Source organism: Capricornis sumatraensis, chromosome 2, assembly GCF_032405125.1.
Source record: "Capricornis sumatraensis isolate serow.1 chromosome 2, serow.2, whole genome shotgun sequence".
NCBI lineage: Eukaryota > Metazoa > Chordata > Mammalia > Artiodactyla > Bovidae > Capricornis > Capricornis sumatraensis.
The window spans coordinates 220,880,660-220,908,141 of NC_091070.1; the positions used below are offsets into that span (position 1 = coordinate 220,880,660).

The 27,482-nt window shown below is 55.8% G+C and overlaps 1 protein-coding gene across 2 annotated transcripts in view; it reads left to right on the top strand.

Moving 5' to 3' along the window:
- Positions 1-27,482, top strand: part of FARP2 (FERM, ARH/RhoGEF and pleckstrin domain protein 2) — a 90,840-nt gene that overhangs the window by 44,680 nt on the left and 18,678 nt on the right. For both annotated transcript variants that reach the window (XM_068966687.1, XM_068966688.1), the window contains exons 7-13: positions 6,294-6,441; positions 13,999-14,094; positions 15,729-15,892; positions 16,222-16,290; positions 16,890-16,947; positions 18,704-18,929; positions 26,376-26,572. In XM_068966687.1, coding sequence (XP_068822788.1) covers positions 6,294-6,441; positions 13,999-14,094; positions 15,729-15,892; positions 16,222-16,290; positions 16,890-16,947; positions 18,704-18,929; positions 26,376-26,572 — 958 coding nt within the window. The remainder of the gene's footprint in view (positions 1-6,293; positions 6,442-13,998; positions 14,095-15,728; positions 15,893-16,221; positions 16,291-16,889; positions 16,948-18,703; positions 18,930-26,375; positions 26,573-27,482) is intronic.

Below are 27,482 nucleotides of genomic sequence, written 5' to 3' on the forward strand. Positions count from 1 at the left end.
GTGGGGAGGGGGCGTGGGGCGGGCGGGCGAGAGGGACAGCTGCTGCGTGTAAAGCAGGTGAGCTACAGGCGGCACTGCACACACAGGCAACATAGCCAGCTGCTCCGTTGTCGGTCGCGCCTGACTCTTGGCGACCCGAGGGATGGCAGGCTTCCCTGTCCTTCACCACCTTCTGGAGCTTGCTCAAGCTCGTGTCCCTCGAGTCAGTGCTGCCAGGCAACCATCTCGTCTTCTCGCTCTCCTCCTGCCTTCAGCCTTTCCCAGCATCAGGGTCTTTTTCTGATGAGTTGACTCTTCACATCAGGTGGCCAGACTATTAGTATTGGAGCTTCAGCTTCAGCATCAGTCCTCCCAGTGAACACCCAGGACTGATCTCCTTTAGGATGGACTGGTTGGATCTCCTTGCAATTCAAGGGACTCTCAAGAGTCTTCTCCAACACCACAGTTCAAAAGCATCAATTCTTCAGCTTCCTTTATAGTCCAGCTCTCACATCCATACATGACCACTGGAAAAGCCATAGCTTGACTAGATGGATGTTTGTCAGCAAAGTAATGTCTCTGCTTTTTAATGTGCTCCCTAGGTTGGTCACAGCTTTTCTTCCAAGGAACAGGCGTCTTTTAATTTCCTGGCTGCGGTCACCATCTGCAGTGATTTTGGAGCCCAGGAAAATAAAGTCTGACACTGTTTCCGTTGTTTTCCCACCTATTTGCCATGAAGTGATGGACAAGATGCCATGATCTTAGTTTTTTGAAGGTTGATTTTTAAGCATGCTCTTTCACTCTCCTCTTGCACTTTCATCAAAAGGCTGTTTAGTTGTTATTCACTTTCTCCCATTAGGGTGGTGTCATCTGTGTATCTGAGGTTACTGATATTTCTCCCAGCAGTCTTGATTCCAGCTTGTGTTTCCTCTAGCCCGGCATTTCGCATGATGTACACTGCAAGGAAATCAAACCAGTCAGTCCTAAGGAGATCAGTCCTAAATGTTCATTGGAAGGACTGATGCTGAAGCTGAAGCTCCAATACTTTGGCCACCTGATGCAAAGAGTTGACTCCTTGGAAAAGACCCTGATGCTGGGAAAGACTGAGGGAAGGAGGAGAAGGGGATGACAGAGGATGAGATGGTTGGGTGGCATCACTGACCTGATGGACGTGAGTTTGAGCAGGCTCCGGGAGCTGGTGATGGACGGGGAGGCCTGGCGTGCTGCGGTTCATGGGGTCGCAGAGTCAGACGCGACTGAGCGAGTGAACTGAACTGAACTCTGCGTATAAGTTAAATAAGCAGGTGACAGTATGCAGCCTTGATGTCCTCCTTTCCCAACTTTGAATCAGCCCATTGTTCCATGTCTGGTTCTAACTGTTGCTTCTTGACCTGCATACAGATTTCTCAGGAGGCAGGTAAGGTGGTCTGATATTTCCATCTCTTGAAGAATTTTCCGCAGTTGGTTGTGATCCACACAGTCAAAGGCTTTAGTGTAGTCAATGAAGCAGAAATAGATGTTTTTTCTGGAACTCTCTTTCTTTTTCTATGATCCAGCAGATGTTGGCAATTTAATCTCTGGTTCCTCTGCCTTTTCTAAATCCAGCTTGACTCATCTGGAAGTTCTTGGTTCACGTTTGCAGCCTGGCGTGGAGAACTCTGAGCGTTACTTTACTAGCATGAGAGATGAGTGCAATTGTGTGGTACTTTGAGCATTCTTTGGCATTACCTTTCTTTGGGATTGGAATGAAAACGGACCTTTTCCAGTCTTGTGGCCACTGCTGAGTTTTCCAAATTGGCTATCATATTGAGTGCAGCACTTTCACAGCATCATCTTTTAGGACTGGAAAAAACCTCAACTGGAATTCCATCACCTCCACTAGCTTTGTTCATAGTGATGCTTCCTAAGGCCCACTTGATTCCACACTGTAGGATGTCTGGCTCTAGGTGAGTGATCACACCATCCTGGTTATCTGGGTCGTGAAGATCTGTTTTATATAGTTCTTTGTATTCTTGCCTCCTCTTCTTAATATCTTCTGCTTCTGTTAGGTCCAGACCATTTCTGTCCTTTATTGTGCTCATCTTTGCATGAAATGTTCCCTTGGTATCTCTAACTTTCTTGAAGAATCTCTAGTCTTTCCCATTCTATTACTTTCCTCTGTTTCTTTGCACTGATCACTGAGGAAGGCTTTCTTGTCTCTCCTTGCTATTCTCTGGAACTCTGCATTCAGATGCTTATATCTTTCCTTTTCTCCTTGGCTTTTCGCTTCTCTTCTTTCCATAGCTATTTGTAAGGCCTCCCCAGACAGCCATTTTGCATTTTTGCATTTCTTTTTCTTGGGGATGGTCTTGATCCCTGTCTCCTGTACAATGTCATGAACCTCTGTCCATATTTCATCAGGCACTCTATCTATCAGATCTAATCCCTTGAATCTATTTCTCACTTCCACTGTATAATCGTAAGGGGTTTGACTTAGGTCATACCTGAGTGGTCTAGTGGTTTTCCCTGCTTTCTTCAATTTAAGTTTGAATTTGGCAATAAGGAGTTCATGATCTGAGTCACAGTCAGCTCCTGGTCTTGTTCTTGCTGACTGTATAGAGCTTCTCCATCTTCGGCTGCAAAGAATATAATCAAACTGATTTCAGTATTCGCCATCTGGTGATATCCATGTGTAGAGTCATCTTTTGTGTTGTTGGAAGAGGGTGTTTGCTAGGACCAGTGTGTTTTCTTGGCAAAACTGTTAGCGTTTGCCCTGCTTCATTCTATCCTCCAAGGCCAAATCTGACTATTACTCCAGGTATTTCTTGACTTCCTACTTTTGCATTCCAGTCCCCTATGATGAAAAGGACATGATTTTTTGGTGTTAGTTCTAGAAGGTCTTGTAGGTCTTTATCAGTTCAGTTCAGTCGCTCAGTCGTGTTCGACTCTTTCCGACCCCATGAATTGCAGCACGCCAGGCCTCCCTGTCCATCACCAGCTCCCAGAGTTCATTCAGACTCACGTCCATCGAATCCGTGATCCTATCCAGCCATCTCATCCTCGGTCGTCCTCTTCTCCTCCTGCCCCCAATCCCTCCCAGCATCAAAGTCTTTTCCAATGAGTCAACTCTTCGCATGAGGTGGCCAGAGTACTGGAGTTTCAGCTTTAGCATCACTCCTTCCAAAGAAATCCCAGGGCTGACCTCCTTCAGAATGGACTGGTTGGATCTCCTTGCAGTCCAAGGGACCCTCAAGAGTCTTCTCCAACACCACAGTTCAAAAGCATCCATTCTTCAGCACTCAGCCTTCACAGTCCAACTCTCACATCCACACATGACCACAGGAAAAACCATAGCCTTGACTAGATGGACCTTAGTCGGCAAGGTAATGTCTCTGCTTTTCAATATGCTATCTAGGTCAGTCATAATCTTTCTTCCAAGGAGTAAGCGTCTTTTAATTTCATGGCTGCAGTCACCATCTGCAGTGATTTTGGAGCCCCCAAAAATAAAGTCTGACACTGTTTCCACTGTTTCCCCATCTATTTCCCGTGAAGTGATGGGACCGGATGCCATGACCTTTGTTTTCTGAATGTTGAGCTTTAAGCCAACTTTTTCACTCTCCTCTTTCACTTTCATCAGGAGGCTTTTTAGCTCCTCTTCACTTTCGGACCATTCAATTTCAGCTTCTTTGGCATTAGCGGTTGGGGCATAGACTTAGATTACTGTAATATTGAAAGGTTTGCCTTGAAAACAAACAGATCATTCTGTCGTTTTTGAGATTGTACCCAAGTACTGCATTTTGGACTCTTTTGTTGACTATGAGAGCTACTCCATTTCTTCTGAAAGGGTTTTGCCCACTCTAGTAGATATAATGGTCATCTGAATTAAATTCACCCATTCTGGTTCATTTTAGTTCACTGACTTCTAAATATATAGCCAGTATTTATAACAACTATAAATGGAGTATGTAACCTTTAAAAATTATGACTCCTGTGACACACCTGTAGCCTATATAATATTGTACCTCAGCTGTATGTCCTTTCCTAAAAAGACGGGCATAAGTGTTGGGGAGGCTGTGGAGCTGAAGCAGCCCTCGCGCACTGCTGGTGAGAGCGCACATCGGTGCGGCAGCCGTGGAAGGCACACTGGAGGCTCTTCAAGAAACCAAAAATGGACCCAGTTCTGTGATGGCCTCCACGGGAGAAGAATCCAGAAAAGAGGAGACATACGTATATGCATCAGATTCACTGTGCTCTGCGCCAAAAGCTAACACAACACTGTAAATCAACTCCAATTTAAAAAATCTAAAATTAAATAAAAAATTCCATTCCTGGGTGTTTTTCGAAAGAAAACAGAAACCCTGACTGGACAAGATGCGTCCAGCCCCGTGCTCACAGCTGTGCTCCTTGCGATGCCCAGAAAACAGTGTCCACCAAGAGATGAGCAGGCGAAGAAGACGCGTGCACGCAGCAGGGCCATCGCCTTGCTGAGGGCTTATTAGATTGTCAGTTGATAAGTGTCTAGTCAGATTCAAAGGACGCACATTTTCATCAAAGGATGGAAATTCCAAGAATGGCGTAAGCCAAGCAGTCGTGTTATTCCTAAAAGATCCAAAAACTCAGGCTTTCAGAAGCAAGAAGGAAAAAGAGCTGTTTATGGAAGTTGCTCGTGGAGGCTTTGGGCTGTCCTAAGCACCCTGCCCTGGAGCTGCTCACTGTCTGCGGACTGTGTGCCAGGCAAGGATAACGCCAGTTGTTTTGGTGGTTCTATTTTTGTTCATTTGCATAATTTAATTTTTATAAAGGTATATTCTAATGATTAGCATTGTACCTTTTAAAGTTTTGAAGTGGGTTTAATGAAAGTGAAGTCGCTCAGTCGTGTCCGACTCTTTCCGACCCCATGGACTGTAGCCTACCAGGCTCCTCTGTCCATGGGATTTTCCAGGCAATAGTACTGGGTTGCCATTTCCTTCTCCAGGGGATCTTCCTGACCCAGGGATCGAACCCGGGTCTCCCGCATTATAGACAGACGCTTAACCACTTGAGCCACCAGGGACGTCCGTTAAATACCATTCAGTTCAGTTCAGTTCAGTTCAGTCCAGTCGTTCAGTCGTGTCTGACTCTTTGCGACCCCATGAAATCGCAGCACTCCAGGCCTCCCTGTCCATCACCATCTCCCGGAGTTCACTCAGACTCACGTCCATAGAGTCCGTGATGCCATCCAGCCATCTCATCCTCGGTCGTCCCCTTCTCCTCCTGCCCCCAATCCCTCCCAGCATCAGAGTCTTTTCCAATGAGTCAACTCTTCGCATGAGGTGGCCAAAGTACTGGAGCTTCAGCTTTAGCATCATTCCTTCCAAAGAAATCCCAGGGCTGATCTCCTTCAGAATGACTGGTTGGATCTCCTTGCAGTCCAAAGGACTCTCAAGAATCTTCTCCAACACCACAGGTCAAAAGCATCCATTCTTCGGCACTCAGCCTTCTTCACAGTCCAACTGTCACATCCATACATGACTACTGGAAAAACCATAGCCTTGACTAGACGGACCTTTGTTGGCAAAGCAATGTCTCTGCTTTTGAATATGCTATCTAGGTTGGTCACAATTTTTCTTCCAAGGAGGAAGCGTCTTTTAATTTCATGGCTGCAGTCACCGTCTGCAGTGATTCTGGAGCCCAAAAAAATAAAGTCTGACACTGTTTCCCCATCTATTTCCCATGAAGTGATGGGACCGGATGCCATGATCTTCGTTTTCTGAATGTTGAGCTTTAAGCCAACTTTTTCACTCTCCTCTTTCACTTTCATCAAGAGGCTTTTTAGTTCCTCTTCACTTTCTGCCATAAGGGTGGTGTCATCTGCATATCTGAGGTTATTGATATTTCTCCCTGCAATCTTGATTCCAGCTTGTGTTTCTTCCAGTCCAGCGTTTCTCATGATGTACTCTGCATAGAAGTTAAATAAGCAGGGTGACAATATACAGCCTTGACGCACTGAGATACCATTAAATACCATTAAATACGTGGTGTGTCCCGTCTTTAGTACTTGTCTCTGCCTGTAATGTTTGGACATCACTTTGTCTGTATGAAGATAAAATTATAAAGCTGAGCATCTCAGGAGTGCAAAGAAAGTATCTGCCCCCTGGGGAGTACCAACCGGAAGGAAGGGGACAGCTTCTGTGGCCGCTGTGCAGTGTTCGTTGTGGGTAAACATCTGTAGGGCGTGGCCGGCCCCTCTGAAGACCAGAGCCCCTGTGCTGCTTGTGTGTCCGCTCTGTTTCCTGGTCTCTCTGTCTGAGTTTCTGCTCTCAGGAGCGCTGTGAACTTGCTGTCTTTCATTGCAGGGGCCAGACGCCGGCTGAGTCAGACTTCCAGGTGCTGGAAATTGCCCGGAAGCTGGACATGTACGGCATCAGGTTTCACTCGGCTTCTGACCGGGAGGGGGCCAAGATCAAGCTGGCCGTTTCACACACGGGCGTCCTGGTCTTCCAGGTAGGTGGCGGGGTGCCCTCCTCACGTGTGCTGGCAAGTCTTTGTCGCCGAGTCACCTCACACTGGGAGGCGTTTGGACTGTGCGGTCCCGCCTGTCCCGCTTAGAGAGGTCGTTTCCCAGCCCTGGACTCTGTCCCGGAGCCCACTCTTCCTTCTAATGCTGTTTGGAAGGTCGTCCCTCGGAACCTCACCCGGGGGCTCAGAGCACCCTGCAGGCCGGCGTCTGCCCCGGGGCTGGGGGGGCTGCTGAGCGTGGGGTCTCCGCCGCGCGGGCCACAGTCCCACTGACTGCAGGAGCCCGAGCCACGTGGAGAGCCTCGGGCCGCGCCCGTGGTCCTGGGGCCGTCTGCACCCGCTGGGTGTGAGCGCGGGAGGAGATACGTGAAGGGCCCCGAGCCGTGTTTCTGGTGACGTATCTGCGTGCTGGGCCGGGTGGTGTGAAGCACCCGGAAGCAGCTGCGGGCACCCGCCTGGGCTCCAGGGCCCTCCGTGGCGCGGGGCTGCCTGGGCTCCAGGGCCCTCCGTGGCGCGGGGCTGCCTGGGCTCCAGGGCCCTCCGTGGCGCGGGGCTGCCTGGGCTCCAGGGCCCTCCGTGGCGCGGGGCTGCCTGGGCTCCAGGGCCCTCCGTGGCGCGGGGCTGCCTGGGCTCCAGGGCCCTCCGTGGCGCGGGGCTGCCTGGGTTCCAGGGCCCTCGCTGGCGCGGGTCCCGCCCAGGACCTCGGCACCTCGGGGAACGAGGCCTCCAGCTGCAGCGCCTCCCTCCGAGACGGGCTTCACGCAGCCCCTGAGACAGCCGGTCTGAGCCCAGCCTCCCCAACCAAGAACGCTTAGTTTCGCCTTCTCTTCCTTTCTCTTTTAAAATCAGGCATCAAATTTCAGTTTCCTGTCGGAAAGAATGCCAGGCTTGCACTTAGAGCGTCAGCGGTGTGGCCTCCTCCTGAGCGCCCAGGCCCCGCCGTGCCCAGGCCCCACTCGCACGCCCTCTGCCGGCGGCCCCTGCCCGGCACACAGGGGCAAGCACAGCCCTGAATCGAGGCTGTCATTCTTCCAGAAAAGAACAAGTCATCTATGACCAGAAGAAATTGCAAAAGCAAAGGATTAGAGACGTTGGGTTAAAGGCGGCAGATTGAATCCATTTCCACTCCCTCAGAATCCCCACTGGAATAAAGTGAAGGAATTTTTTAAACTTGAAGTCAGTAAGAGCCAAGAATGGAAGGGAGACGACAGAGAGCAAGGGCTATCAGCGGAGCTGGGAGCTCGGAAGGCGAGGGGGATGGGCGCGGGAGCGGGGCCGGAGGCAGGACAGTTAGAGCGGCCGCCCCACCCCGGGCGGGGGCCTCCCCTTGGAGGTGGAGGGCAGTGCCTGCAAGTGGGCTTCTGACCCCGGGGTCCCCACTCCAGCCCTGGGAGCTGCCGGCCAGCCCTCAGAGCCTCCTCTTCAAAGACTCATCGCAGACGATCTGAAAACACTGAGAATCAGACGAGCATGCAGAGTCCCACGTGCTCATCACACGAGTTCCCCCCAGGCCCGTGTTCTCACTCCCTGCCCCTCCACACACACACACACACACACACACACACACACACACAGATCACATATACAAATAGCAGCACACAGACACAGAACACATATACACACACTGACACACAAATATACACACAGACCACATCCACACACAGACACATATACACAGAGACCACATGTACACACACACAGAGATACACAGACATACCTACAGATACACAGAGACAAACACAGACATACAAACCACATATACACACACATACATACTGATACACAGACACACACAGACAGACACAGAGACACACACATGTACAGAGATACATATATACAGAAACAGACCACATCCACACAGAGACACACTTATATACAAACACCCACAGACACACACACACATACACAGAGAGACACACAAGCGGGACGTACACACGCACAGACACGACACACACAGGTGCACATGTGTGCGCTGGGTCGCTGCCAGCACGTCTGACTCTTCGCAACCCCATGGACTGCAGCCCCCCAGGCTCCTCTGTCCATGGGATTCTCCAGGCAAGAGTGCTGCAGTGGGCTGCCCTGCCCTCCTCCCGGGGACCTTCCCGACCCAGGGATAAAGCCCACATCTCTTAGGTCTTCCACACTGGCGGGCGGGTGCTTTACCACTAACACTGCCTGGGGAGCTGTACACGCACAGACAGGCACACGCATATGCAGAGAGAGAGAGACGTGTGCACACGTACACAGAGACACATACAGACACGCACGTTCTGAAGCCTTGAGGGTACGCTGCCCTCGCAGGGCCCTTTCCCCTGAGAGCATCTGTGTGCCCCCCAGGAGGAGACCACGCCCTGTCGGGGCTGCTGCGCAGCTGTCACTGAGGCCCCTCAATCTACGGGTCTGTCCCCCTTGTCACCTGGCCGGTCATGTCCACGCAGCTCCTGTTTTCCTGCAGGACAGGATGCAGTCTAGAAGTAGCCATAACGTTCAGCTCTCGTGCTGCAGCTGCCTGTGACCCGGAACACTGGATCAGTCCGGGTACCGTTTTCCTGTGGCTAGAGTCAGGGACGGTGCCCAGCTGGGCCACGTGCAGGGGACACATGACCCCTCGGGGGTGTGACCTCGGGCACCACCTGGCCTCTCTGGCGACGCGAACGCTGACCCCATGCTTTCTGGCTCTCCGCCTGCATCGTTACTGCTCTCTCTGTTTCAGCTAATAAGCATCCTTGGAGAGACACTGGGCCTTGACTAGTGCCCCGTAGACCAGCGTCCCCTGGCGGTGCCTGGCCAGGGCTTCCCAGACGGTCCCCGACTTGGCACACCTGGGGCCTCCTGCTGAACTTAGACGGTGACAGGGAGAACCAGGGACTTGAGGAAAGCCTTCTTTCCAAGGAAGATGGTATTTGCAGGGCAGGTGTCAAACTTGTGGGAAGAAGAGACTCAGAGAAGCAGAAACTCGGGCCTGGAGGGGGTGCGAAAGCAGGAAAGCCTGTCTGCCCCACGCCTCGTCCCCAAGGAGTGGGCACAGCTTCAGCATGAGCGTAAACTCTCTCTTGTGAGTTTTTACTCTGGCCTGGTTTGTCATGGTAAAATATTGGTAATTAACTGTTAGAAGGCTGGTTACAACGCACACGGCGCTGCACCCACGTCACAGGGTCACTGGCCACCTGTCCCGAGGATGCAGGCGCTGTCCTCATAAACGGGACGGCCTTTGAGATGCGCTGCTACAGGGAGAGAGTGCTCAGAGCTGTGTGTGCAACTTGCTGCCTCTTGTGGGGAAAAGGGAGGAAATCACACACACACACGATTTATTCCCTGTGGAAAAGCTGGCGTCGGCACCCCTCAGATGGTGACTAGAGTCAGCAGGCTTTCAGAAGAGGAGAGAAAGAAAGTGAAAGTGAAGTCGCTCAGTCGTGTCTGACTGTCTGCGACCCCATGGACTGTAGCCTCCCAGGTTCCTCCGTCCATGGGATTCTCCAGGCAAGAGTACTGGAGCGGGTTGCCATTTCCTTCTCCGGGAGATTTTCCCGACCCAGGAATTGAACCCGGGTCCCCCGCACTGTAGGCAGACGCTTTACCGTCTGAGCCCCCGGGGAAGACAGAGGGGGGAGGGGAACGCTAAGTCTGGACCCAGGGTGGGGCCTTGTTAGTGTGTGACTGTAGTGCGTGTTCTTTCTTTTTTAATTTAAAAGTGCATTGTTGCTAAAAGTGTTAACCGCTATCTGAGCCTTCAGAGAGTCATAATCCCTTTGCAGAAGTAATGTCGAAGATCACTGATGACAAATACCTTAGCAGGTATGATAAGAGGTTTGAAATACTGTGAGAATTCCCAAAATGTGGTACAGAGAAGTGAGTGAACGCTGCTGGGAAAACGGTGCCCGTAGACTTGCTCAAAGCAGGGTCACCACCAACCTTGAGTGTGTGTGTCAGGCCTTCTCGAAGAAGCCTCAGAAGCACAAGCCCACACCTTGAAGCAAGAGCCCGTCAGGCGCAGGGACACAGGGGCCCGGAGAGGCGCAGGCTGGCAGCAGGAGGCCTGGGAGGCTGAGAGCTCCGCAAAGCAGAGAGAGACAAAGGGTGAGAGACGGAGAGAGAAGGAGAGGGAACTCCAGCAGCGCCCAGGCGGCCCAGCATCCCAGGATTCTACAGGCTGGATCCAAATGGCAGCAGAGGAATTGCTACAGACGTTACTGGAGGAGAAGCGTCCAAACCTCCAGGCGCGGGTTTCCAGATGGAAGGTGCCCACAGGCTTTACTCCTAGTGAATGGAGATCTGGCAGGACTTGTCCATCTGAGACGTCAGAACACAGAAGATCAGAGGGCTTCCTGGGGAGAGGCGGGGAGGCATGAAATGCCGCCGGGCTGGACACTGCTGGATGGAGGTTCTAAATGTGAAAAAAAGTCATTTCCAGCGCCTGTGCAGCCAGACTCCTACCCAAGAAGAAAGTAAAAGAATTTCCAGACGTGCCGCTCTTCAGAAAACTCAGTCCCCATGAAGCCTTCTGAGGCCGAAGGTGCAGGAGAGGACGCAGGTAGGAGCCGAGGACACAGGCTGGCGTGTTGAGGAGTGGAGGGGGTGGCCATGCCCGGATGCGGAGAACCTGTGTCAGCAGAAGGACGCAGGGGCTCCAGGGAAGACTGCCAGGAAAGAAGCGGACCTGACCGAGAGTCCCCTGGGGCCCCAGAGGTGAGGACTCAGCGCCTTCGCTGCTGTGGGGCGTGTGTGTGCGCACGCGCTCAGTCGTGTCCAACTCTTTCTGTCCTCCGCGGGACTGCAGCCCGCCAGGCTCCTCCGTCCATGGGATTTTCCAGGCAAAAATACTGGAGTAGGTTGCCATTTCCTCCTCCAGGGGATCTTCCCTTCCAGGGATCGAACCCATGTCTCCTGTTCAATCCCTGGGTCCCAGGTTCATTCCCTGGTCAGGGAACTGAGATCCTGCAAGCCCTATGGCACAACCAAAAAAAAGAGCCGGTCAGAGATGTCATGGTGAGATCACATTGAAGAGTTTTAAAGGTCTGCAGGGAAGTTTTGAGCTGAACCAGTGACGGGCACATAGAAAATTATGGAGAGACAGCAGCACTGGGAGAATTACACAGAAAGGAGGAAAAGGCAGTTGCGACCCACCCCTGCCCAGTTTGCGAGCAGCGCTCACATGACCAACAGCACAGGTCAGATTTGGGGGGCCCGTAGGGAGGGGTGGACGCGGTCCCGTGGGGTGTGGTCCAGGCAGACAGCAGCGTGAGCCAGCTGTGTGGACGCGCAGGCGTTGTCGGACAGACCCTCTTCCCGCCTCCCGTGAGCCCCTGCGTCCAGGGCCGGGAGCTGAGGTGCGGCCTTTCCTTCTGTTGATGTTTTAAGGTTTGCTGGTTTTGAGGATGGAGTTGAGAAGCCTCCCGTGTCTCATTCTGAGCCGCAGGTGGAGTGACTGCGTGTCGGCCGCGCAGGGAGGTGGGGGCTGACGTTTGAGTCGGGAATCTCAGGGACATCTCTTAGGAATGCAAGGAATTGAGACGGAATTCACAGAACGTGAAGTCCACCCTTCAGAAGTATAAGTCAGCGTTTTCAGTATTAATATACTCGCAGAATCGTGCAGCTGTCGCCCCGATTCCAGAACACGTCGATGCCGCCCTCCGGGGCCCTGGTCCCGCCGCCCCCGGCTTCGCTGACCCTCTGCCTCTGTCCGCGGACACGCGTCCTCTGCCCCTGGACACGCGTCCTCTGCCCCTGGACACGCGTCCTCTGCCCCTGGACACGCGTCCTCTGCCCCTCCCTGGGACCGGCCTCGGCGCCTCTGCGTCCCCTCGTTTCGGAGCCTGTCCGTGTTGTGCGTGTTTCCAAACCTGCCTTACGGCTAAAGTGCTGGGCTTGTATCTTGAATGGAGAGCATTCTTCATCTTGCCGTCCCCCCATCCTGAGTTTGTGGAAAAGAGTAAATGGTCACGAAGACCAAGGACAGAAAAGAAAATGCCAGAGAGTGTTTCCACACATTCAGAGTTTTTATTCTGAAAAGCTTTTTCAAGTTCAGACAAGTACAAGCAAGAGTGTACCACAAGCCCCTTCACCGGGGACCCCCACCCGGGTTCCCCAGGCGCGCCCGCCTCATGATCTCAGATGCTGCCACCCAAGCTGAGCTGCTGCGCCCAGCCAGGGTCTGCCCGGGATCGTCAGCGGGAAGTGTCTCCCTCCTCTCCTTGTCCTCACGGCTGCGGTGCCCCAGAAGGTCCGGGTCAGTCATTCGTGACGTGGGCCTGCCCAGCCCGGCTGCTGCTGAGACTAAGCTGCCTGGGCAGCGAGTCACGGGCCGGGGGGCGCGCCGTCCGTCCCTGCCGGGGGCGGCATCCGGCACCTGCTCGGAAGGCGCGGACAGGCCTCTTCGCTGCAAGCTGCCTTACCACAGGCTGTGGCTTTGCTGGTTGGCCGCGCTGGGTCTCTGCCGCTGCGCTCGGGCCTTCTCTGGCCGTGGTGAGCAGGGCTCCTCCTCGCTGCTGTGCCCAGGCTCAGGAGTGGCGGTGCGTCTCAGCTACTCGGCATACGCGGTCCTCCCAGACTGGGGATGGAGCCCGTGGGCCCTGCTTTGGCAGGTGGGTTCTTATCCACTGCACCACCAGGGAAGCCCGCAAGGAGACTTTTGTCCTTTGTAGTTGGTATTTGTGGAGAGATACGTTAAGACTGAACTTCCCTCACGGTGGCCGAAAGGCCGCTTTTAAAATGCCGTTATTCAGGCTGCTGGAGGGGCTTTCTCATCATGTGGACTGTCTCCTGGTCTTCTGCTACTCGGGTTGTGATTCGGGTTGTCTGTTTTATCTCGTCTCTGTGGACGCGTGCACTGTCTCCTGGTCTTCTGCTACTCGGGTTGTGATCCGGGTTGTGATCAGTTGTTTGGTCCGCTGTTATTGTTTCTATTGGTCTTTAAATCGCCCCTCAGGTGACGTCTGTGCCTTTCAGCATCTCCCCACCCTTTCTCAGCACTTATTTACTTTTTCACACAATAACATGGTCGAGGTTCCTTTGTTCCTTGCCTGCCCCACCCTGGAAGAGCAGACAGTCCCAGTCTCCAAGGTGAAGAGTGTTTAGAAGCCGGGGTCTGGGCCCCAGCGCTCACTCTGTCTGAGGAGTCCGGAGTTCAGCCCCAGCTCTGGGTCCATCAGGCACCCCTGGGATCACTCCATCCACCTCTCTTTCCTTCGCTGAGAAACTCAGCTCTGCTCCATCCCTCCACCCCCAAGTCCCTCCAGAGCGCTGTCCTTGCTGGGATGGCTGCAAAATGTTCACTGTTAACACTGACCAAAAAAAGTTTATCAAAGCTTTATCAGAGCAATAAAGTGTTCTTCTTAAAACAGATTAGTATGTTTAGTATTGACATTTTAATTGTCGTTTTGAATGTGCCAACTGTATAATGAGTTCTAAATATAATTTGCTTCTAAATATAACGCTGCGCTTTCTAGCAAGGCTGTAACTCACACCTCTGTCTCATGAGAAAGCGTGTGTGTGCATCTGGATTACATGTGTGCCGTTACTCAGCGTCCATCTCTTGGATTTTAGAGCAGCACCAGAATCAACACTTTCAACTGGTCCAGGCTCCGAAAGCTCAGCTTCAAGAGGAAAAGGTTTCTCATCAAACTCCACCCGGAGGTCCATGTGAGTACCATCACGAGAGCCCCTGAAGTTGAGGGACCATCCCCTCTGCTCAGTGGTTAATTGCTGTGTGTCATTTCAGCATAACGCACAAGGGAATGTGAGAACAGGGTAGGTGGCTGGGGGTGGGCTCTGGGGAGACCTGCCCAGTGGGGCCCGCCTCAGGGTGTGCTGGCAGCCCGGGGTGGCCGAGTGGCCTGAGAGCGTCCACGGCTGACGGGCTCCCGGGCTGCTGAGAACCATAGCTCCCCTGCAGCCGCTCCTCTTTTGGGCGACAGCGCTGCAGTGCAGAGGGTTTAGCTGTGGTCCGAAGCCCCGCAGCAAGTCAGTGCTGGGCTTCTGTCCAGCAGGAACGGAGGGTGTTTCCAGAATTCTGTGTCTTTGACTCAGAAATTGACCCTTCTGTGGTTCTAACTGAGGAAGCCTTGACTTTCAGAAAATAAATGTTCCTTTCTTTTGTGACTCCGTAAGTTAATAATTAAATATAAATTTACAGAGTCGGGCACGACTGAAGCGACTTAGCAGCGGCAGCAGTAAAAAGGGACAGACGTAAATGTCTATACAGTCTGATGGGAGGAAAAAATCCAATACTTGAGACAACTCTTAAGATGCTCACGGTGTTACACGTCCACTGTGCCAGGAAGCTGGGAGACAGATCAGCCAGCCGCTGTGGGAGGGGGCCCTGTGGGCTGCAGCTCAGCCTCACCTTGGAGAGCCTGGGCCAGTCCCGGGAGGGGCCGCCCCTAAGCTTCTCAGAGGCCGGGGATTAGCAGGGGTTTTGTCAAACCAGGGTCACTGCGACCTGCAAGTGTGTTTATTTTGTGCAGAAAGTGTGGACAGATAGCTTAATTGTTTGTTATTCAAATATTTCTTCTAAATGAAAGAGAAGTGTAAAGAATGCCAAGAACACTTATAAAATGCAAGTAAAAGGCTAGATTTTTCCTCTATAAGTTAAAAAAAATGTTTTTGGCAGTTATTCCACAGAGACAGGGAAATAAGAGAATTAGTGCAAAATTCTGAACTGTGTCTATTTCTACACCTGGCAAGGTTATGTGTTATACCGATTCCTAAGCACTTAAGATTTTTAGGATTAAATATAGGAGTTAAAGTATTGCTATTATACTCTATTGGAAAGTAATTTGGTAATGAACATCACAATGTCCAAAAATGTGCGTTGTTTTTGAGTTCAGTATAACATTTCTAGGAATTTATCCTAAGCAATAACCATGAGAGATACGGCAGTGCTTTCTTCATGGTGATGCTCGTGGGCCTGAAAACCTTTGTGTCCTGCTCATGCAAAACACCCTCAGAAAACCCACAGGAAAGTGAGTGGGTGACGACAGGTAAATGTGTCAGCCAGCACAGAAAGATGCCTTGGTTTCCTCTAACGTGGGAAAAGGTTTCAAAGAGAAGCTTCAAAATGTTAGCCCTGTGACTTAGATGACCGCACTCCTCTGATATTTCTACAAAGAAATATTCCACTGTATTTTTCTCCTCTCAACTATAAACGGAACCAGCAGTCTGTATACAACTTTCAGAAAGAAAACCTCCCTAATTTCTAACTTTGGAGTAGCCTGCGGCCTTCCTAAATGTTCTTCCTGCTGTGGCCACTCGAGCCTTTGCCTTTCCACTCGTAGGGGCCCTACCAGGACACCCTGGAGTTCGTGTTGGGCAGCAGAGACGAATGTAAGAGCTTCTGGAAGATCTGTGTGGAGCATCACACCTTCTTCAGACTCTCTGATCAGCCCAAGCCGAAAGCTAAAGCAGTCCTCTTCAGCAGAGGCTCCTCCTTCAGATACAGGTGAGCGGCCGCACTGGGCAGCTCTTTCCTCGTGGCACTGAGAACCCAAACGTCCAGTCAGGGTGCCCGTGGCTCACGGACAGAGAGTTCCGCACAGGCTGCAGCCACAGAACCGCTGGAAGCGCGGCAAATAGAGCAGTGGGGAAAGGGGCCTCCTAACGGTGTCTGGAACAGTGGTTATGCTTATTAATGGAAAGCATACTTTTTAAATGCACATGTAAAGTTAAGACAGAGGCTGGGCAAGTCTTACTTTTCCTTTGCTTCTGCGAAGAATTAGTGCTGTGTATTCCCGTTTATTCTTTCCTGTAAAATCTGAATTTTATTTGCAGTGGAAGAACTCAGAAACAGCTTGCTGACTATGTCAAAGGCGGTGGGATGAAGAGGGCTCCGTATGAAAGGTGAGCGCTCTCGTCCTCACGATGCAGAGTGTGGGCGCTTAAGCCAGCGTTCTAAGTGTCTTAGGCTTTGCCTGAATGAAAGGCGCTTCCGCTGTGTCGACGTGCGTCTTGACACTTGGGCTCCGCCTCTTCTGCTCCGTTTCACGGTGATGGCTCACGCTTTACTGTCACTTAAGTTGTTCAGATGCAGGTGACACTTGCTCCAGTTTGCCTCGCTCCTCCTAGACGTGGTGTTTTTACAGAGCACGGTGTTCACAGTGTTAGACTGTGGACCTGAAGCTCTGTGAGTGTGGGGCTCTCCCCTAATGCCGCCTCTTCTGCACGTGGAGTTTTGCTTGCAGTCTTGTTTTCCATCATCCTGCCGTTTCTAGTTAGATGCCTCAGGGCGTCTTACAAACCCCAGCCTGTTTTCATGGGAGCCCTTCCTTACGGGCGCAGCACGCGCTGCTTTAGAGACGGGCTCGGCACCCTAACGGTGTGTGCTCCAGGAGCTCCTCTGATGATGGCATTCTTATTAAAATGCACTGAAGATGGAAAAAAAAAAGCAGTGGGGTCAGGCAAGCAGGGCGTGGGGCTCACCGCCTGTCCTCTGCTTGCAGGAGACACAGCAAGACCCGGATGTCTCTCCGTGCCCTCAAAGTGGACTTGCCGCGGCAGGTTAGTGCTTCTGCGTAAACGCCCCCGATATAGTCTTCAATCCCCTTTTAGGGAATAGCCTGGCGTGGCTGCAACGGGAATCCTAAAGTTAGCCCATCATTTACGTGGCAATTCCAGTCCTGGGGCCCTGTTTGCAGAAAGGAGTCCTGAGTGAAGAGGAAGCTCTGTGGGCGGACACGTGTCACGGTGTTGCTTGTGAACCTGGAGGCCCTGGCGACCGCCGTCCGGGCTGGTCTGGGTGTGGCCGCCTGTCGGGTGACTCTGGAGCCACTCAGAGTCTCGTTTCAGCAGAGTGGAGCCTGAGCAGGACACGTTCAGGAAACATCAGCAGTGACACTGGCTGTTTGCACAGTGACCCGTGGAGAACCTCTTCCTGGTTTAGAGAGACGGCTGGGTGCTCGAGGGACTGAACCTCGCAGCAGCAAACGTCGTCTCCCAGCAACCGGGTCCCAGGCAGTTTTCATCTTCTTGGGCTTCTCATTTGACTTGGTTTTCTGCAGTGGACACAGTGCTTTTTGTTGTCAGGAAAACAGCTAAGAAATACAACTTCTATAAAAGTGTGAAGTGCTGATAATGCCAGCTGGGGCGGGGAGGGGGGCAGGGGGCGGCGATTTGCTCAGTGAAGCTGTGTTCACTCAGTGGACATTTTGCTATTACATTAAAGGTAAAAAGCAAGGAGCAAATGTGTGCACCAGCATGTCTGGCACGGCCACGGCTACTAAGCCCGGCGCACACAGGCCCCTCGCGCGCTGCCCAGGAGGCGTGAGGCCGCGGTGCCGGACGCGGGCTGGGAGTCGCCAGCTCCGTGTGCCGGTCAGTTTCGCGGTCGTCCTTCCCTGCCTTCACCCCTGCGTGCCGACTGCCACGTGCGAGCCTGTTTTCATGTAGGCGCCTGCTCTTTTCACGTAGTAGTTTTCATAACTGTGTGCAGCTGTGTAGTTTCATATTTATCGGTTTTATTGCTGCACTGCTTGTTTTTGTTGCGCCTTATCATTCATACTCTAATAGTGTTTACAGAGCTGCAGGTGTGCCTCAGATAGTAACACTTCTGTGTCCCAGATTTTTTTAAATTGGGTTTTTAAATAAAAGCATTCTTTAACTCTTAGGGATATGTTTTCTATTTAGGAATTCCTTGTTAAATCTTTGAAATTAAAAGAACTTACCTTGGGATGCACCCACGCGTCTCATCCCCCAGCAGCCCTGGCGGGTTGGGGGCACCTTGCTAGCTGAGGGGTGGCTCAGCCCATCTGCAGCCACCCAGCCCCAGGGGATGCCAGTGTCCAGAGACACCCCAGGGGACTTCAGGGTGACCCGGGTGCCAAGGAGACTCGGGACTTGAGTGGCAGAAGTGGTGTGGTACCGAGCACGCAGAGGACAGTGAGTCACAGGGACCGCAAACAGGCGGTCCTGAGCCCGCTTCAGGCCGCTTCTGCGTTCACAGAGCCGCGGCTCTGTTATTTGTAGAGGAGCGATCTGACCATCACCGCTGTAGGAGCCGTGAGAGGCGCGCGGGGTGCTGAGCCCTCCAGCGTGGCCGGCCGCCTCCGCTGTAGGAGCCGTGAGAGGCGCGCGGGGTGCGGAGCCCTCCAGCGTGGCCGGCCGCCTCCGCTGTAGGAGCCGTGAGAGGCGCGCGGGGTGCGGAGCCCTCCAGCGTGGCCCGCCGCCTCCGCTGTAGGAGCCGTGAGAGGCGCGCGGGGTGCGGAGCCCTCCAGCGTGGCCCGCCGCCTCACGCTCCTGTCTTCTCGTTCTGCCCCAGAGCATCTCACTCTCCGAGGGTGTGAAGACTCCTGCGACGCCACTGCCCACAGCTGCCTCCTTCTGCTCGGCCCCTGCGTCCCCTCCAGTTCCCCCGGGCCCACGCGATTCCCAGGTCGGCGGCAGCAGCTCCGAGACGGGCCCCCCCGCGCCCGGCGCCCGGCGGCCAGCTGCAGAGAGGAGCTCCGTGGCCATGGCCCAGCTCCCCCGGCTGCCTGCGCTCCAGCCTCACCAAGGTGTCGGCTTCGGTTGGGGCGCGAAGAGCTGTGGCCTCCACAGTCCTGAGGGGCTGAGCTGCCCCACCTCAGGCCCAGATTCGGGGGGCGCGGGCAGGGGGCGCCCGGCTGCAGGGCATGGTGACCGCGGTGAGGGACCCCTGACCGGGGGCTCCTCCTCCAGGGGGGGGCACCTGTGCGGCCCACCGGGCCATGGTGGCGGCCCGGTTTTCACATTGACAAGCGCCCAGCTGCAGGTGTCCGAGGAATTCATAGACGACGACCCTGCAGACATCTCCTTCTTTGCCGGGGGCTCGGAGGCTTTCTCCTTCCCCTACGGCGGCCTCAGCCCAGGCTCCGGCCCATCCAGCCCCGAAGGGTCTTCCCTGGAGGTGGTTCCTGGGGACGGGGGCTGTGGCTTTGAGTTTGAGGAGGGCAGCCTCGGTGACGCGCACCCCTTGGACACCTCGGAGCTGCTGGAGGTGAAGGCGCAGGCCAGCCTGATGCAGCGCCTGCTGAGCCCATCTGACACCAGCTCTCTGCGGAACAACCAGTCCGAGGCCAGCTCGCTGAGCAACGCGCCCCTGCCCGGTGGCCTGTCCGCACACACGCCCGGCTCTGCCCCACCGTCCGGGGCCAGCTCCATGGCCAACTTCCCCGCCTGCTCCGTGCGCTCCGAGGCCAGCTCGGCCTTCCAGTTCTCAGACATCGTGGACCAGTTAGAGCAGCTGAGCTACCCGCCCACGGCGGCTGAGGACTCGAGCAGCTCGGACACAGACTCGTGGGGCTCCGAGGCTGCGGTCCCCCTAGACGTGAGCCTGTTCTTCAGTAGCCCCTTTGTGCAGGCCAGGGCAGACAGAGTCGTTTTCGATTTGCAGAGTAACGTGAAGAATTTGATTCCCGGAGAGCCAGTGGGTGAGAGCCTGCCCTGAGCGCTTCCAGGCGACCCCCGCCCGCTCTGGGGCGAGGGCTCAGGCGGCCGGCTTTGGCGTAGGAAGTGATTTGATGGTCACGGCTGGGTATTCTTCATCCCCCCCGGTTCTCTGTTCCCTCTCATACGTCAAGAAATTAAAAGGTGCGCTTGTTACGGTGCTGAAGGCTGTGCAGCAGAGTGGGGACAGACGCGTGTCTGCAGCCAGCCCTCGGGACCAGCCTGTCTCTGCAGCTTTATTCTCCAGCGTTTGCTCTCATTCGGCCCAACCGTGCGTTTCAAGTGGTGCTGGTTCGGGTTCACACTGCCCTTGAGTGGAACACATGCCTTATGCCTGTCGCTGCTTTTTCAGTTGAGACGCTGCCCAGGACTAATTAGGTCATGCTTTTGTCTGATCTGACTGTGCGAGACCCTGAGGGAGCCCCCCGAGACTTGGGGCAGGGGTGCCACAGCCTTAGGGTCCAGGGTGCCTGGTACCCGAGGAGTCACCTTCGTGACTCTGACCCCAGGGCCGCTCTGCCTGGGGGAGGCGGTGGGTTAGCCTGCGATGGAGACGGGGCCGTGTCCTCTATGCCTGCCTTGGGGGGCGCTCTGTGATCCGTTCAGGGAAGGCAGAACCAGGAGCAGCAGCTAGGGCTGACGGGCACCTGCTCCCTGTGGAGACCCGGCGCCCGGGGCCTCGCTGAGCCAAAGGTAGGGGGCTCTACCTTTCATACAAATGCCAGCTCCTCCCTCAGGCCAGGTGCCTGCTGGACACAGCTGCTCCGGTTCTGACCGAGCCCACCCCCGACGCGTGGTCTTGAGGCCCGGCCGGGCGTGTGTGTGGACAGGTGAGGTGGCCGCTCCCCCCACCCCGAGGACGTGCCTGAGATCTGCGCTTCTTTCTGGCTGCACCTGGTGGAATAGCCATGTTTACAGGTCAGTTTTCTGAAAGTCGAGTCTGCCTCAGGGGCAGGGCCTGTTGGCGGTGCCGGGAGGGGCTGCCCAGGCGTCTCTGCAGGTGTGGGTGCCGTCCGGCAGCCTCCGCCCCGTGTCGGTGCTTCGCCTGAGCACTCCTGCTGGGAGTACGGCCCCGCCTGGGCTTCCGGGAACGCTCCCTTCCCTCAGTTCTCACTCTGGCCAGGCCGGCCGCGCAGACGTGGGTGCCGTGCGTCCCCATGCCTTCTCAAGTCACTGGGATGCCCGCAGCCCTTCTACCAGGTAACCCATGTTTCTAAGACTGTGGTAATGATCGAGGTGTGGGCAGTAAAAGCTGTGCGGACAGCCTGCTATGAAAGCCATTCACTGTCCCCACGGTCATCTCGGCCAAGTCACAGCGGTTTCCAGCGCAGACACGTCTCCCAACGCCACATGGGTGGCTGAGCGCCTGGCGAGCGGTGGTTGATCCTCTGGGCACGCAGGCCGCAACCCCACGGCATGTGACGCGGACACCAGGTCTGCGTCTGCAGGGCCCACCCGGTTCAGAGTAACCAAACCCACCTTAGAACGGGGAGGGACACGGCCAGGCTCCGGCAGCGCCCAACATGGGCCTTCTCACATCCGTTCTTAAGGCTGTGGAGGTGCGCGTGGCCGTGCCAGCCTCGCCCCAGGCCAGAGCGTGTGCCTGCCGGCCGCATCTCCTGGTGCCACCTTTTGCGTGAATGCGTCTATGTCCCCAGGAGTGAGGAGGAAAGGGCTGGCATTTTCCTGTGAATCTGAACTTGCTTATTCTTTAAAGACATGTTGACGTTTCCTGGCTTGTGGTTCTTGAAAGTTTGTTTCCCGTTGAAATTGCCATTTATGCATTTGCAGATATGTACTGACTCAGACATCTTTTGTTTACTCAGTAAAATAAGGGAGCGTTTGCTACAGATTTTAGGCCTTTTAGCCCCCTGTGCTCTGCTCGCCTGTGGTTTTGATTTACATGCACTGAAGGTCGTCTCGTGTGCCGAGCCCACCCCTGAGACAGCCCGTGTCTCCTCTGGTCCCACCGATGTCTGTCTGTCCGTGACTGCAGGCAGCCGGCCCCACGCTGCCCTCAGACTATCTCACTGTGGCCGTGAGGGGTGATTCCCCACAGGAGGCCAGCGGGGGAGCCTCTTGCCTTCCTGAGCAGCCCCGCCTGGGCCTGCCGTGGCCCCTGTGATCAGCACGTGAAGGGGTGCAGGCAGCCTGCGGTCTGCCGCTCTGGGCCCGCACGAGCCCCCACGGCGGGGAGGAACCACGTGACCCTCAGGCACAGAACACATGCTGTTGGCGTCTTCTGAAAATGAGGCCTTTATTGCCTCCCTGCAGTCAGATAGACACCTCCCCAATACAGTCCTTGGGCTGAAGTGAGGCAGCTGCTCAGATTCTGGGCCCCCCTTGGCCGCCAAGAGCTCTCTGCGCCTCCAGGAGCCACCCGCCTCTCCAGCCCCCAGTGTCCCAGGCAGCTGCCCCAGTCATCCCGGGCAGCTGCTCCTGGGGGCTGGCTGAGGAGAGTGCCCACAGCACGAGTCTTAGGGAGGGGCGCCTCCTCTCCGGGGTCAGGGGGCGCCTGGCACCCAGTGTGGTGGGGGTGGGGGGCGCCTGGCACCCAGTGTGGTGGGGGTGGGGGGCGCCTGGCACCCAGTGAGGTGGGGGTGGGGGGCGCCTGGCACCCAGTGAGGTGGGGGTGGGGGGCGCCTCGCAGCTCTGGAGCGGCCTCTGTTGGCCCACGCTCCCTGGGAGCCTGCGGCAGGCGGTCACGGCCCTCAGAGGAGAGGACAGTGGGTCACAGGGGTGTGGGTCCTTCCTGTGACTCCACCCCCGTCCCTGACTGGTGCCTTGGTTCCGGCACCCCCAGAGGTTAGCCTGATTGGTCCCCAGGGCAAGCGGTCAGGAGCGTAAAAGCCCTGTGGCCTCACTCTCCAGGAGTGTCCACTCGGGCCTCGCCTCCCTCCCAGCAGCATCCCTGCAGACTGCCTACTGTACAGGACCTTGCCTCCAGTGCTCAAGTGCTCCAGAGGATCGTTAAGGCACAGCTTCTCAAGCTTTAGACAGAAGGTGTCACTTATTAGAGCCTGCTCCCTGGGCCAGCAGGAGTGTCCCACAGAGAAGAGCCCACACATAGCGGGCGTCGGCCGGACAGTCGGCCCAGAGTGGGACTGAGCTGTAGGCTGGGGTGCTTGCTTCCCTCAACAAGGAAAGAGTCATATGTACTTAGAAGGAAACTCCCTGGACACGCCGTGCACACAGATGTCACCGCTGAGTGTCGGCGCCGCGGGCGGACTGCGGCGTCAGCCTCGGGAGAAGGATGGACACAGAGCAGGAGGAAGGGGAGTGGCGCTTGGAACTCTCAGAGCAGCTTTTGCTTCAGGAGCCGCATTTTGCTTGAAAGTGACTCAGAAACCCCTGGGCCAGACGTGGAGCCAGGCCCGGCTTCTGCAGGGTCCTGTTTGCCTGGAGTGTTGGGAGGCCGGGCTCCCCTTCTCTTCCGGGCCGAGGGGCCGCCCTTCCAGCCACCCAGGTGCCGCTGCAGCTTGCGCCCTGCGCCTTCTTAACCTTCACACTCCACCTTGACTTCTCCAAACCGGAGCTGACTCTCGTTCCACTGTGAGGCACAAGGTTTCAAGATAATTTTATTACTGGGTTTTGAAGGAGAGCATTTAAAGGTACAAAGTGAAAGTAGCCAAGCTTCCCATCTAAATGTGGCGTCTCTCTTTTGTAACCCTGTCAGGAGGTCAGGAGAAGGTCCCAGGAGAAGATGACACTGCGGGAGGATTCTTAGGAACAATTGGAAATAGAGCCACGCTCTTCCAGAGTGGCTTCCTGCTGACTGTTTCAAATGAAAGTTTTACATTTTCAGTGGTTTTTCTGAAGACACTCGGGGCTTGGCCCTGCAGCTGTGAGAGCAGAGCCTGCCGTGGCCTCTGGGGGGACAGCAGCTGTCCACCCGCTCCAGTCATTTGCTTTTGGGCCCTGTCACAACATGCCATTTGCAGACGTGGCCCGTCTGCAGGACCTGGGGGCCCCCGAGGCCGCGGGGGAACAGGAGCGCACCCCATGTGCGAGCAGTTGGTCCTGGAGCAGGAGTCCCTCCACTCAGCTGCGCTGCCCCGGCCAGTAGACGCCCTTGCACACAGGGGTCGGCGTTAACAGATATGTAAGGTTCTTCACCATGCCAGTTAGGGCCACACATACCCTGTGGAACCTAAAACGTGATGTTTGGCACCTTGAAAATACTTGAGCCGCCCGTCTGCCTATTAGCCTGTGCACTAAGGCAGGTCTGTGTGGACAGGATTTTCCACGGTCAGTGCCTGGATCATCACAGGGTCCAGAGCAGTGCTCACACACCCCAGGCCCTCCTGGAAGTGGCGGGCAAAGCCACAGCCCCACGGGGGACTCCACGACAGGGACAGTGGCCCGCACACTCCACAGCCTCGAGTGTGGGTGGTTACACGCTTCCTGCCACGTGCCTGAGGACAGCTCCCCACAGATGTATTCGCCTTATCTCCTGGCATCTGAGTTGACAAAACGGATGTCGGTGGAACCTGCAACGTTTCACTGTAGCCGACAGATTGAATGAAAGTAAACGCCCAATGCCAGGTTGCGGTGGCCGTTCGACTGGTCACTAGAGGACGTGCTGGCGGCGTTTGCAGAATAGCAAGCGCAGCCGTCACCCGGCAGTCACGGGGCTGGCTCCAGGGCCCCGAGAGAGCGCAACCCCCCGCAGGAAGGGCCCCCCCCCGCCGTGCGCCCGGACACCGAACTCTCTCTCCGTGAGCACAGCCCCCACTGTGCTGGCGGTGCTCTGAACAGGCGTAGACAGTGTACATTCACCTGCTGCCTTCCGCGGCTTTCTGGAACGTTCTCCCCCGAATAAATTCAGTCCTCACTGGTTGAACCCTCAGATGTGGAGCCCACAGATACAAGGGCAGCTGTGCCCACAGTGACAATACCAGATGGTGGCTCCAACCACCCCAAGCCAAACAGGGGATTCCAAATGAGCCGCCCGCCCCGACCTAGCGCCGTCCGCCCGTCGGTGCCCCTGCTGAGCCCACCCCTGCCCACCCTGGCCTGCCTGTGGGAGGCGTCAGTGCCACCACCAGCCCCTCACCTGTCACCTTCTGCTGCTAAAAAATAAAGGCTCTGTGCGAGACCTTCTGGTAAACCGCACTGCGAGCTTCCTGTGGGCGGCCTCGTGGAGGAGGGCTGCGCGGGGCGGGAGGCTGCTGGGCCGCCCTGTGGACTCGCTCTCAGGACCAGTGAGTGTGAGCGCCGGCCCTCAGGCCGGGAGCGCAGGCCTGGGGAGAACCGGCGCTCGCCTTGCGAGCAGATCCTGCAGCTTCTTCCTCTTTGATTGAAGAACGGCTGCTCTACAATGTTTTGCTGGTTTCTGCCGCATGAGAACGTGAATCAGCCGTCAGCGTTCACATGTCCCCTCCTTCTCGAGCCTCCGCTTCTATGCTCTTTTCTGACGTTTCAGTGGGTCACGGTGTCTCATCACGCGGCTCCAGGCTAAGGAGGGACAGAAGGGACTCTGGAGTGTGGTCTTCACAGCTCGTCTGGGGGGCGAGCCTCTTCTCCAGCCAAAGCAGCCGTGTTTGGGTGTTTGGGCAGACGTGACCTTGTGGGCTTGGCGTGGCAGGAGGGGACGTGGGGAAGTCACGTCATTTTCAGGTGGCTTAGCCGATGTTAAACATGTAATGAAAGCAGCTTTTAATAAACGGGTTCTGTTTCTGTTCTGCGTTGTCCGGGTTTTCCAGTGTCAGCGAACATTTGTCTGTGTCTATATCCATGTGGTGTGAGCAGCCCAGGGGTCAGCTCTACCAGCCGGCCTGGGGAGCCCGTCCCCGGAAGCCCTGGGTGGGGTCCCGGCTCCGGCTCCCCAGGGCTCTGAGCTTGTCAATGTGAAACCGGGCCGCTGGGAGGAGAGCCGCGCTGCGGGGCTGCAGGGCTACAGCACGGGAGCTCTCTGCACCTGCCTCCTTCTCACTGCACTTGTTAGGGTGTCTTAGGTTGCTTTTAATCACCAATTACACATCTTCTCTGAAATTCTACTTTAAGGTAATTGTCAACTTTGGCATTTAATAGTCATTAATTTCTCATAGGAAAACATTATAAATAAACCTTTGAGGATTTTTCTAAATAGGTGAGATAATTTTGTATTGCAAAATGTTGGATGGCATAGAACAAGGCGCAGACTTGGCCTCAGTGTGATCAGGAGCAAACAGCACTTGAAGGAGGGAAGGACAGTGAGCGTTAGCTGCTTTTGTGGTATGATTCTACAACGCCAGAGTAAAGTCCTTGTTGGTGAACAATTCAGGGATGTAGAGAACCGTGCCGGTAACTCTGAGCGACCCAGCTTTCTGGGGCAGGGTCAATGAGTCGGCCTCAGCACACCTGTCCTCCTCCTCGCCCGCCTGCGGCCCCCTCCCTGCTCTGTGGCGGCCCACCTCCCGGGACCCCGAGCCCCAGGCCAGGCCGCCCTGGAGGCCCCTTGGGAAAGTGGGGTCACACTGAGCCGTGCCTGCCGCCGCCGTCCCCGGAAGGGCCTGGTGGTGGTGCTGCCCTTCGGGTCCGCCCTTCCTTATCGCCCCCCATCACCCGTTCACTTCCAGGCCTTTCCGTGGAGAGTCCTCAGCCTTCTCCCTCCACCCAGAGGAGCCCGCCGGGCCTGAGCCCCCAGGGCCCAGCCGCGCAGGGCCCCAGCCCCCTCCTGGGCCCCGTCCTCGCTGACGCCGCTGGAGCCAGGACGGACGACCGGGAGGAGCCGAGACGCAAGGTGGGCGCCCCCGGGATGCGTGCTGCTGGGAAGCGGGGGTCAGGGGCGCCCCAGTCTTGAGACCCTCCCCTCACCTCGGGGCTTCCGCGCCACGATGGGCCTCCCCGCTGTTCTCACGGTTCCTGGCATCCGTTGGTTCCGAGTGTAGGGCTGGATCCCGGAGACCTCAGCCTCGCCGCTCCCCGAACCACTGGCTTCAGTTTAACAGTGGAGGAGCTGGGAGGAGGCCCGGGGGTCAGGGGAGCAGGGGCTGGTGGCTGACGTGGTCCTGGAGGGGTGTCCTGGGGCTGGGCCTGTGGCAGAAGGTGAGGCCCCCGCCTGCAAGTTCAGTGTCGGGCAGGCACGAGGTTGGCAGGCAGAGCCGGGGATCAAGGAGAGACGCCGCTCGCAAGCGAGGCCATGGCCTGAAGCAGGGGCACCCTGGCCTCAGGGCCCCCAGCTTTAGGCAGGGAGCCCCAGTTTCCCTGATGACCCCTCGGCAGGGCTGGGGCCGCCTCCGTGTTCCTAGCCCACCTTGGGCTCTGGCATCAGCATCTGGCTGCCCAGCTCACAGGTTGTGGTGGGGGTGGGGGGCTGCCCAGTCCTCTCCGGAGCCCAGTGCCAGCTTGCTGCCTGAAACCCCTTCCCTACCAGCGTCTCCCACTAACTGTGCGGAAACTGGCGAGGCCCCACAGTACTGGGACGCCTGAAACGGAGCTGGCGCTCTCTCTCTAACGGGTGCCCCTCTGCCTGTTGGCCGGCTCCCCTCGGGCTCTGCGGGAACAAAGCTCGGCCCCTCCCTCTGCCCTGACCTGGGCCCTGACCTTGGGGTGTTGCTGGCGTCCGCCCCACTGAGTTTCCTAGAAGCTGCTCTTCGATCTGGAAATCGGGGCTGGCCCTGGCTACCCAGGCTGGCGTCCATGAGCCACTG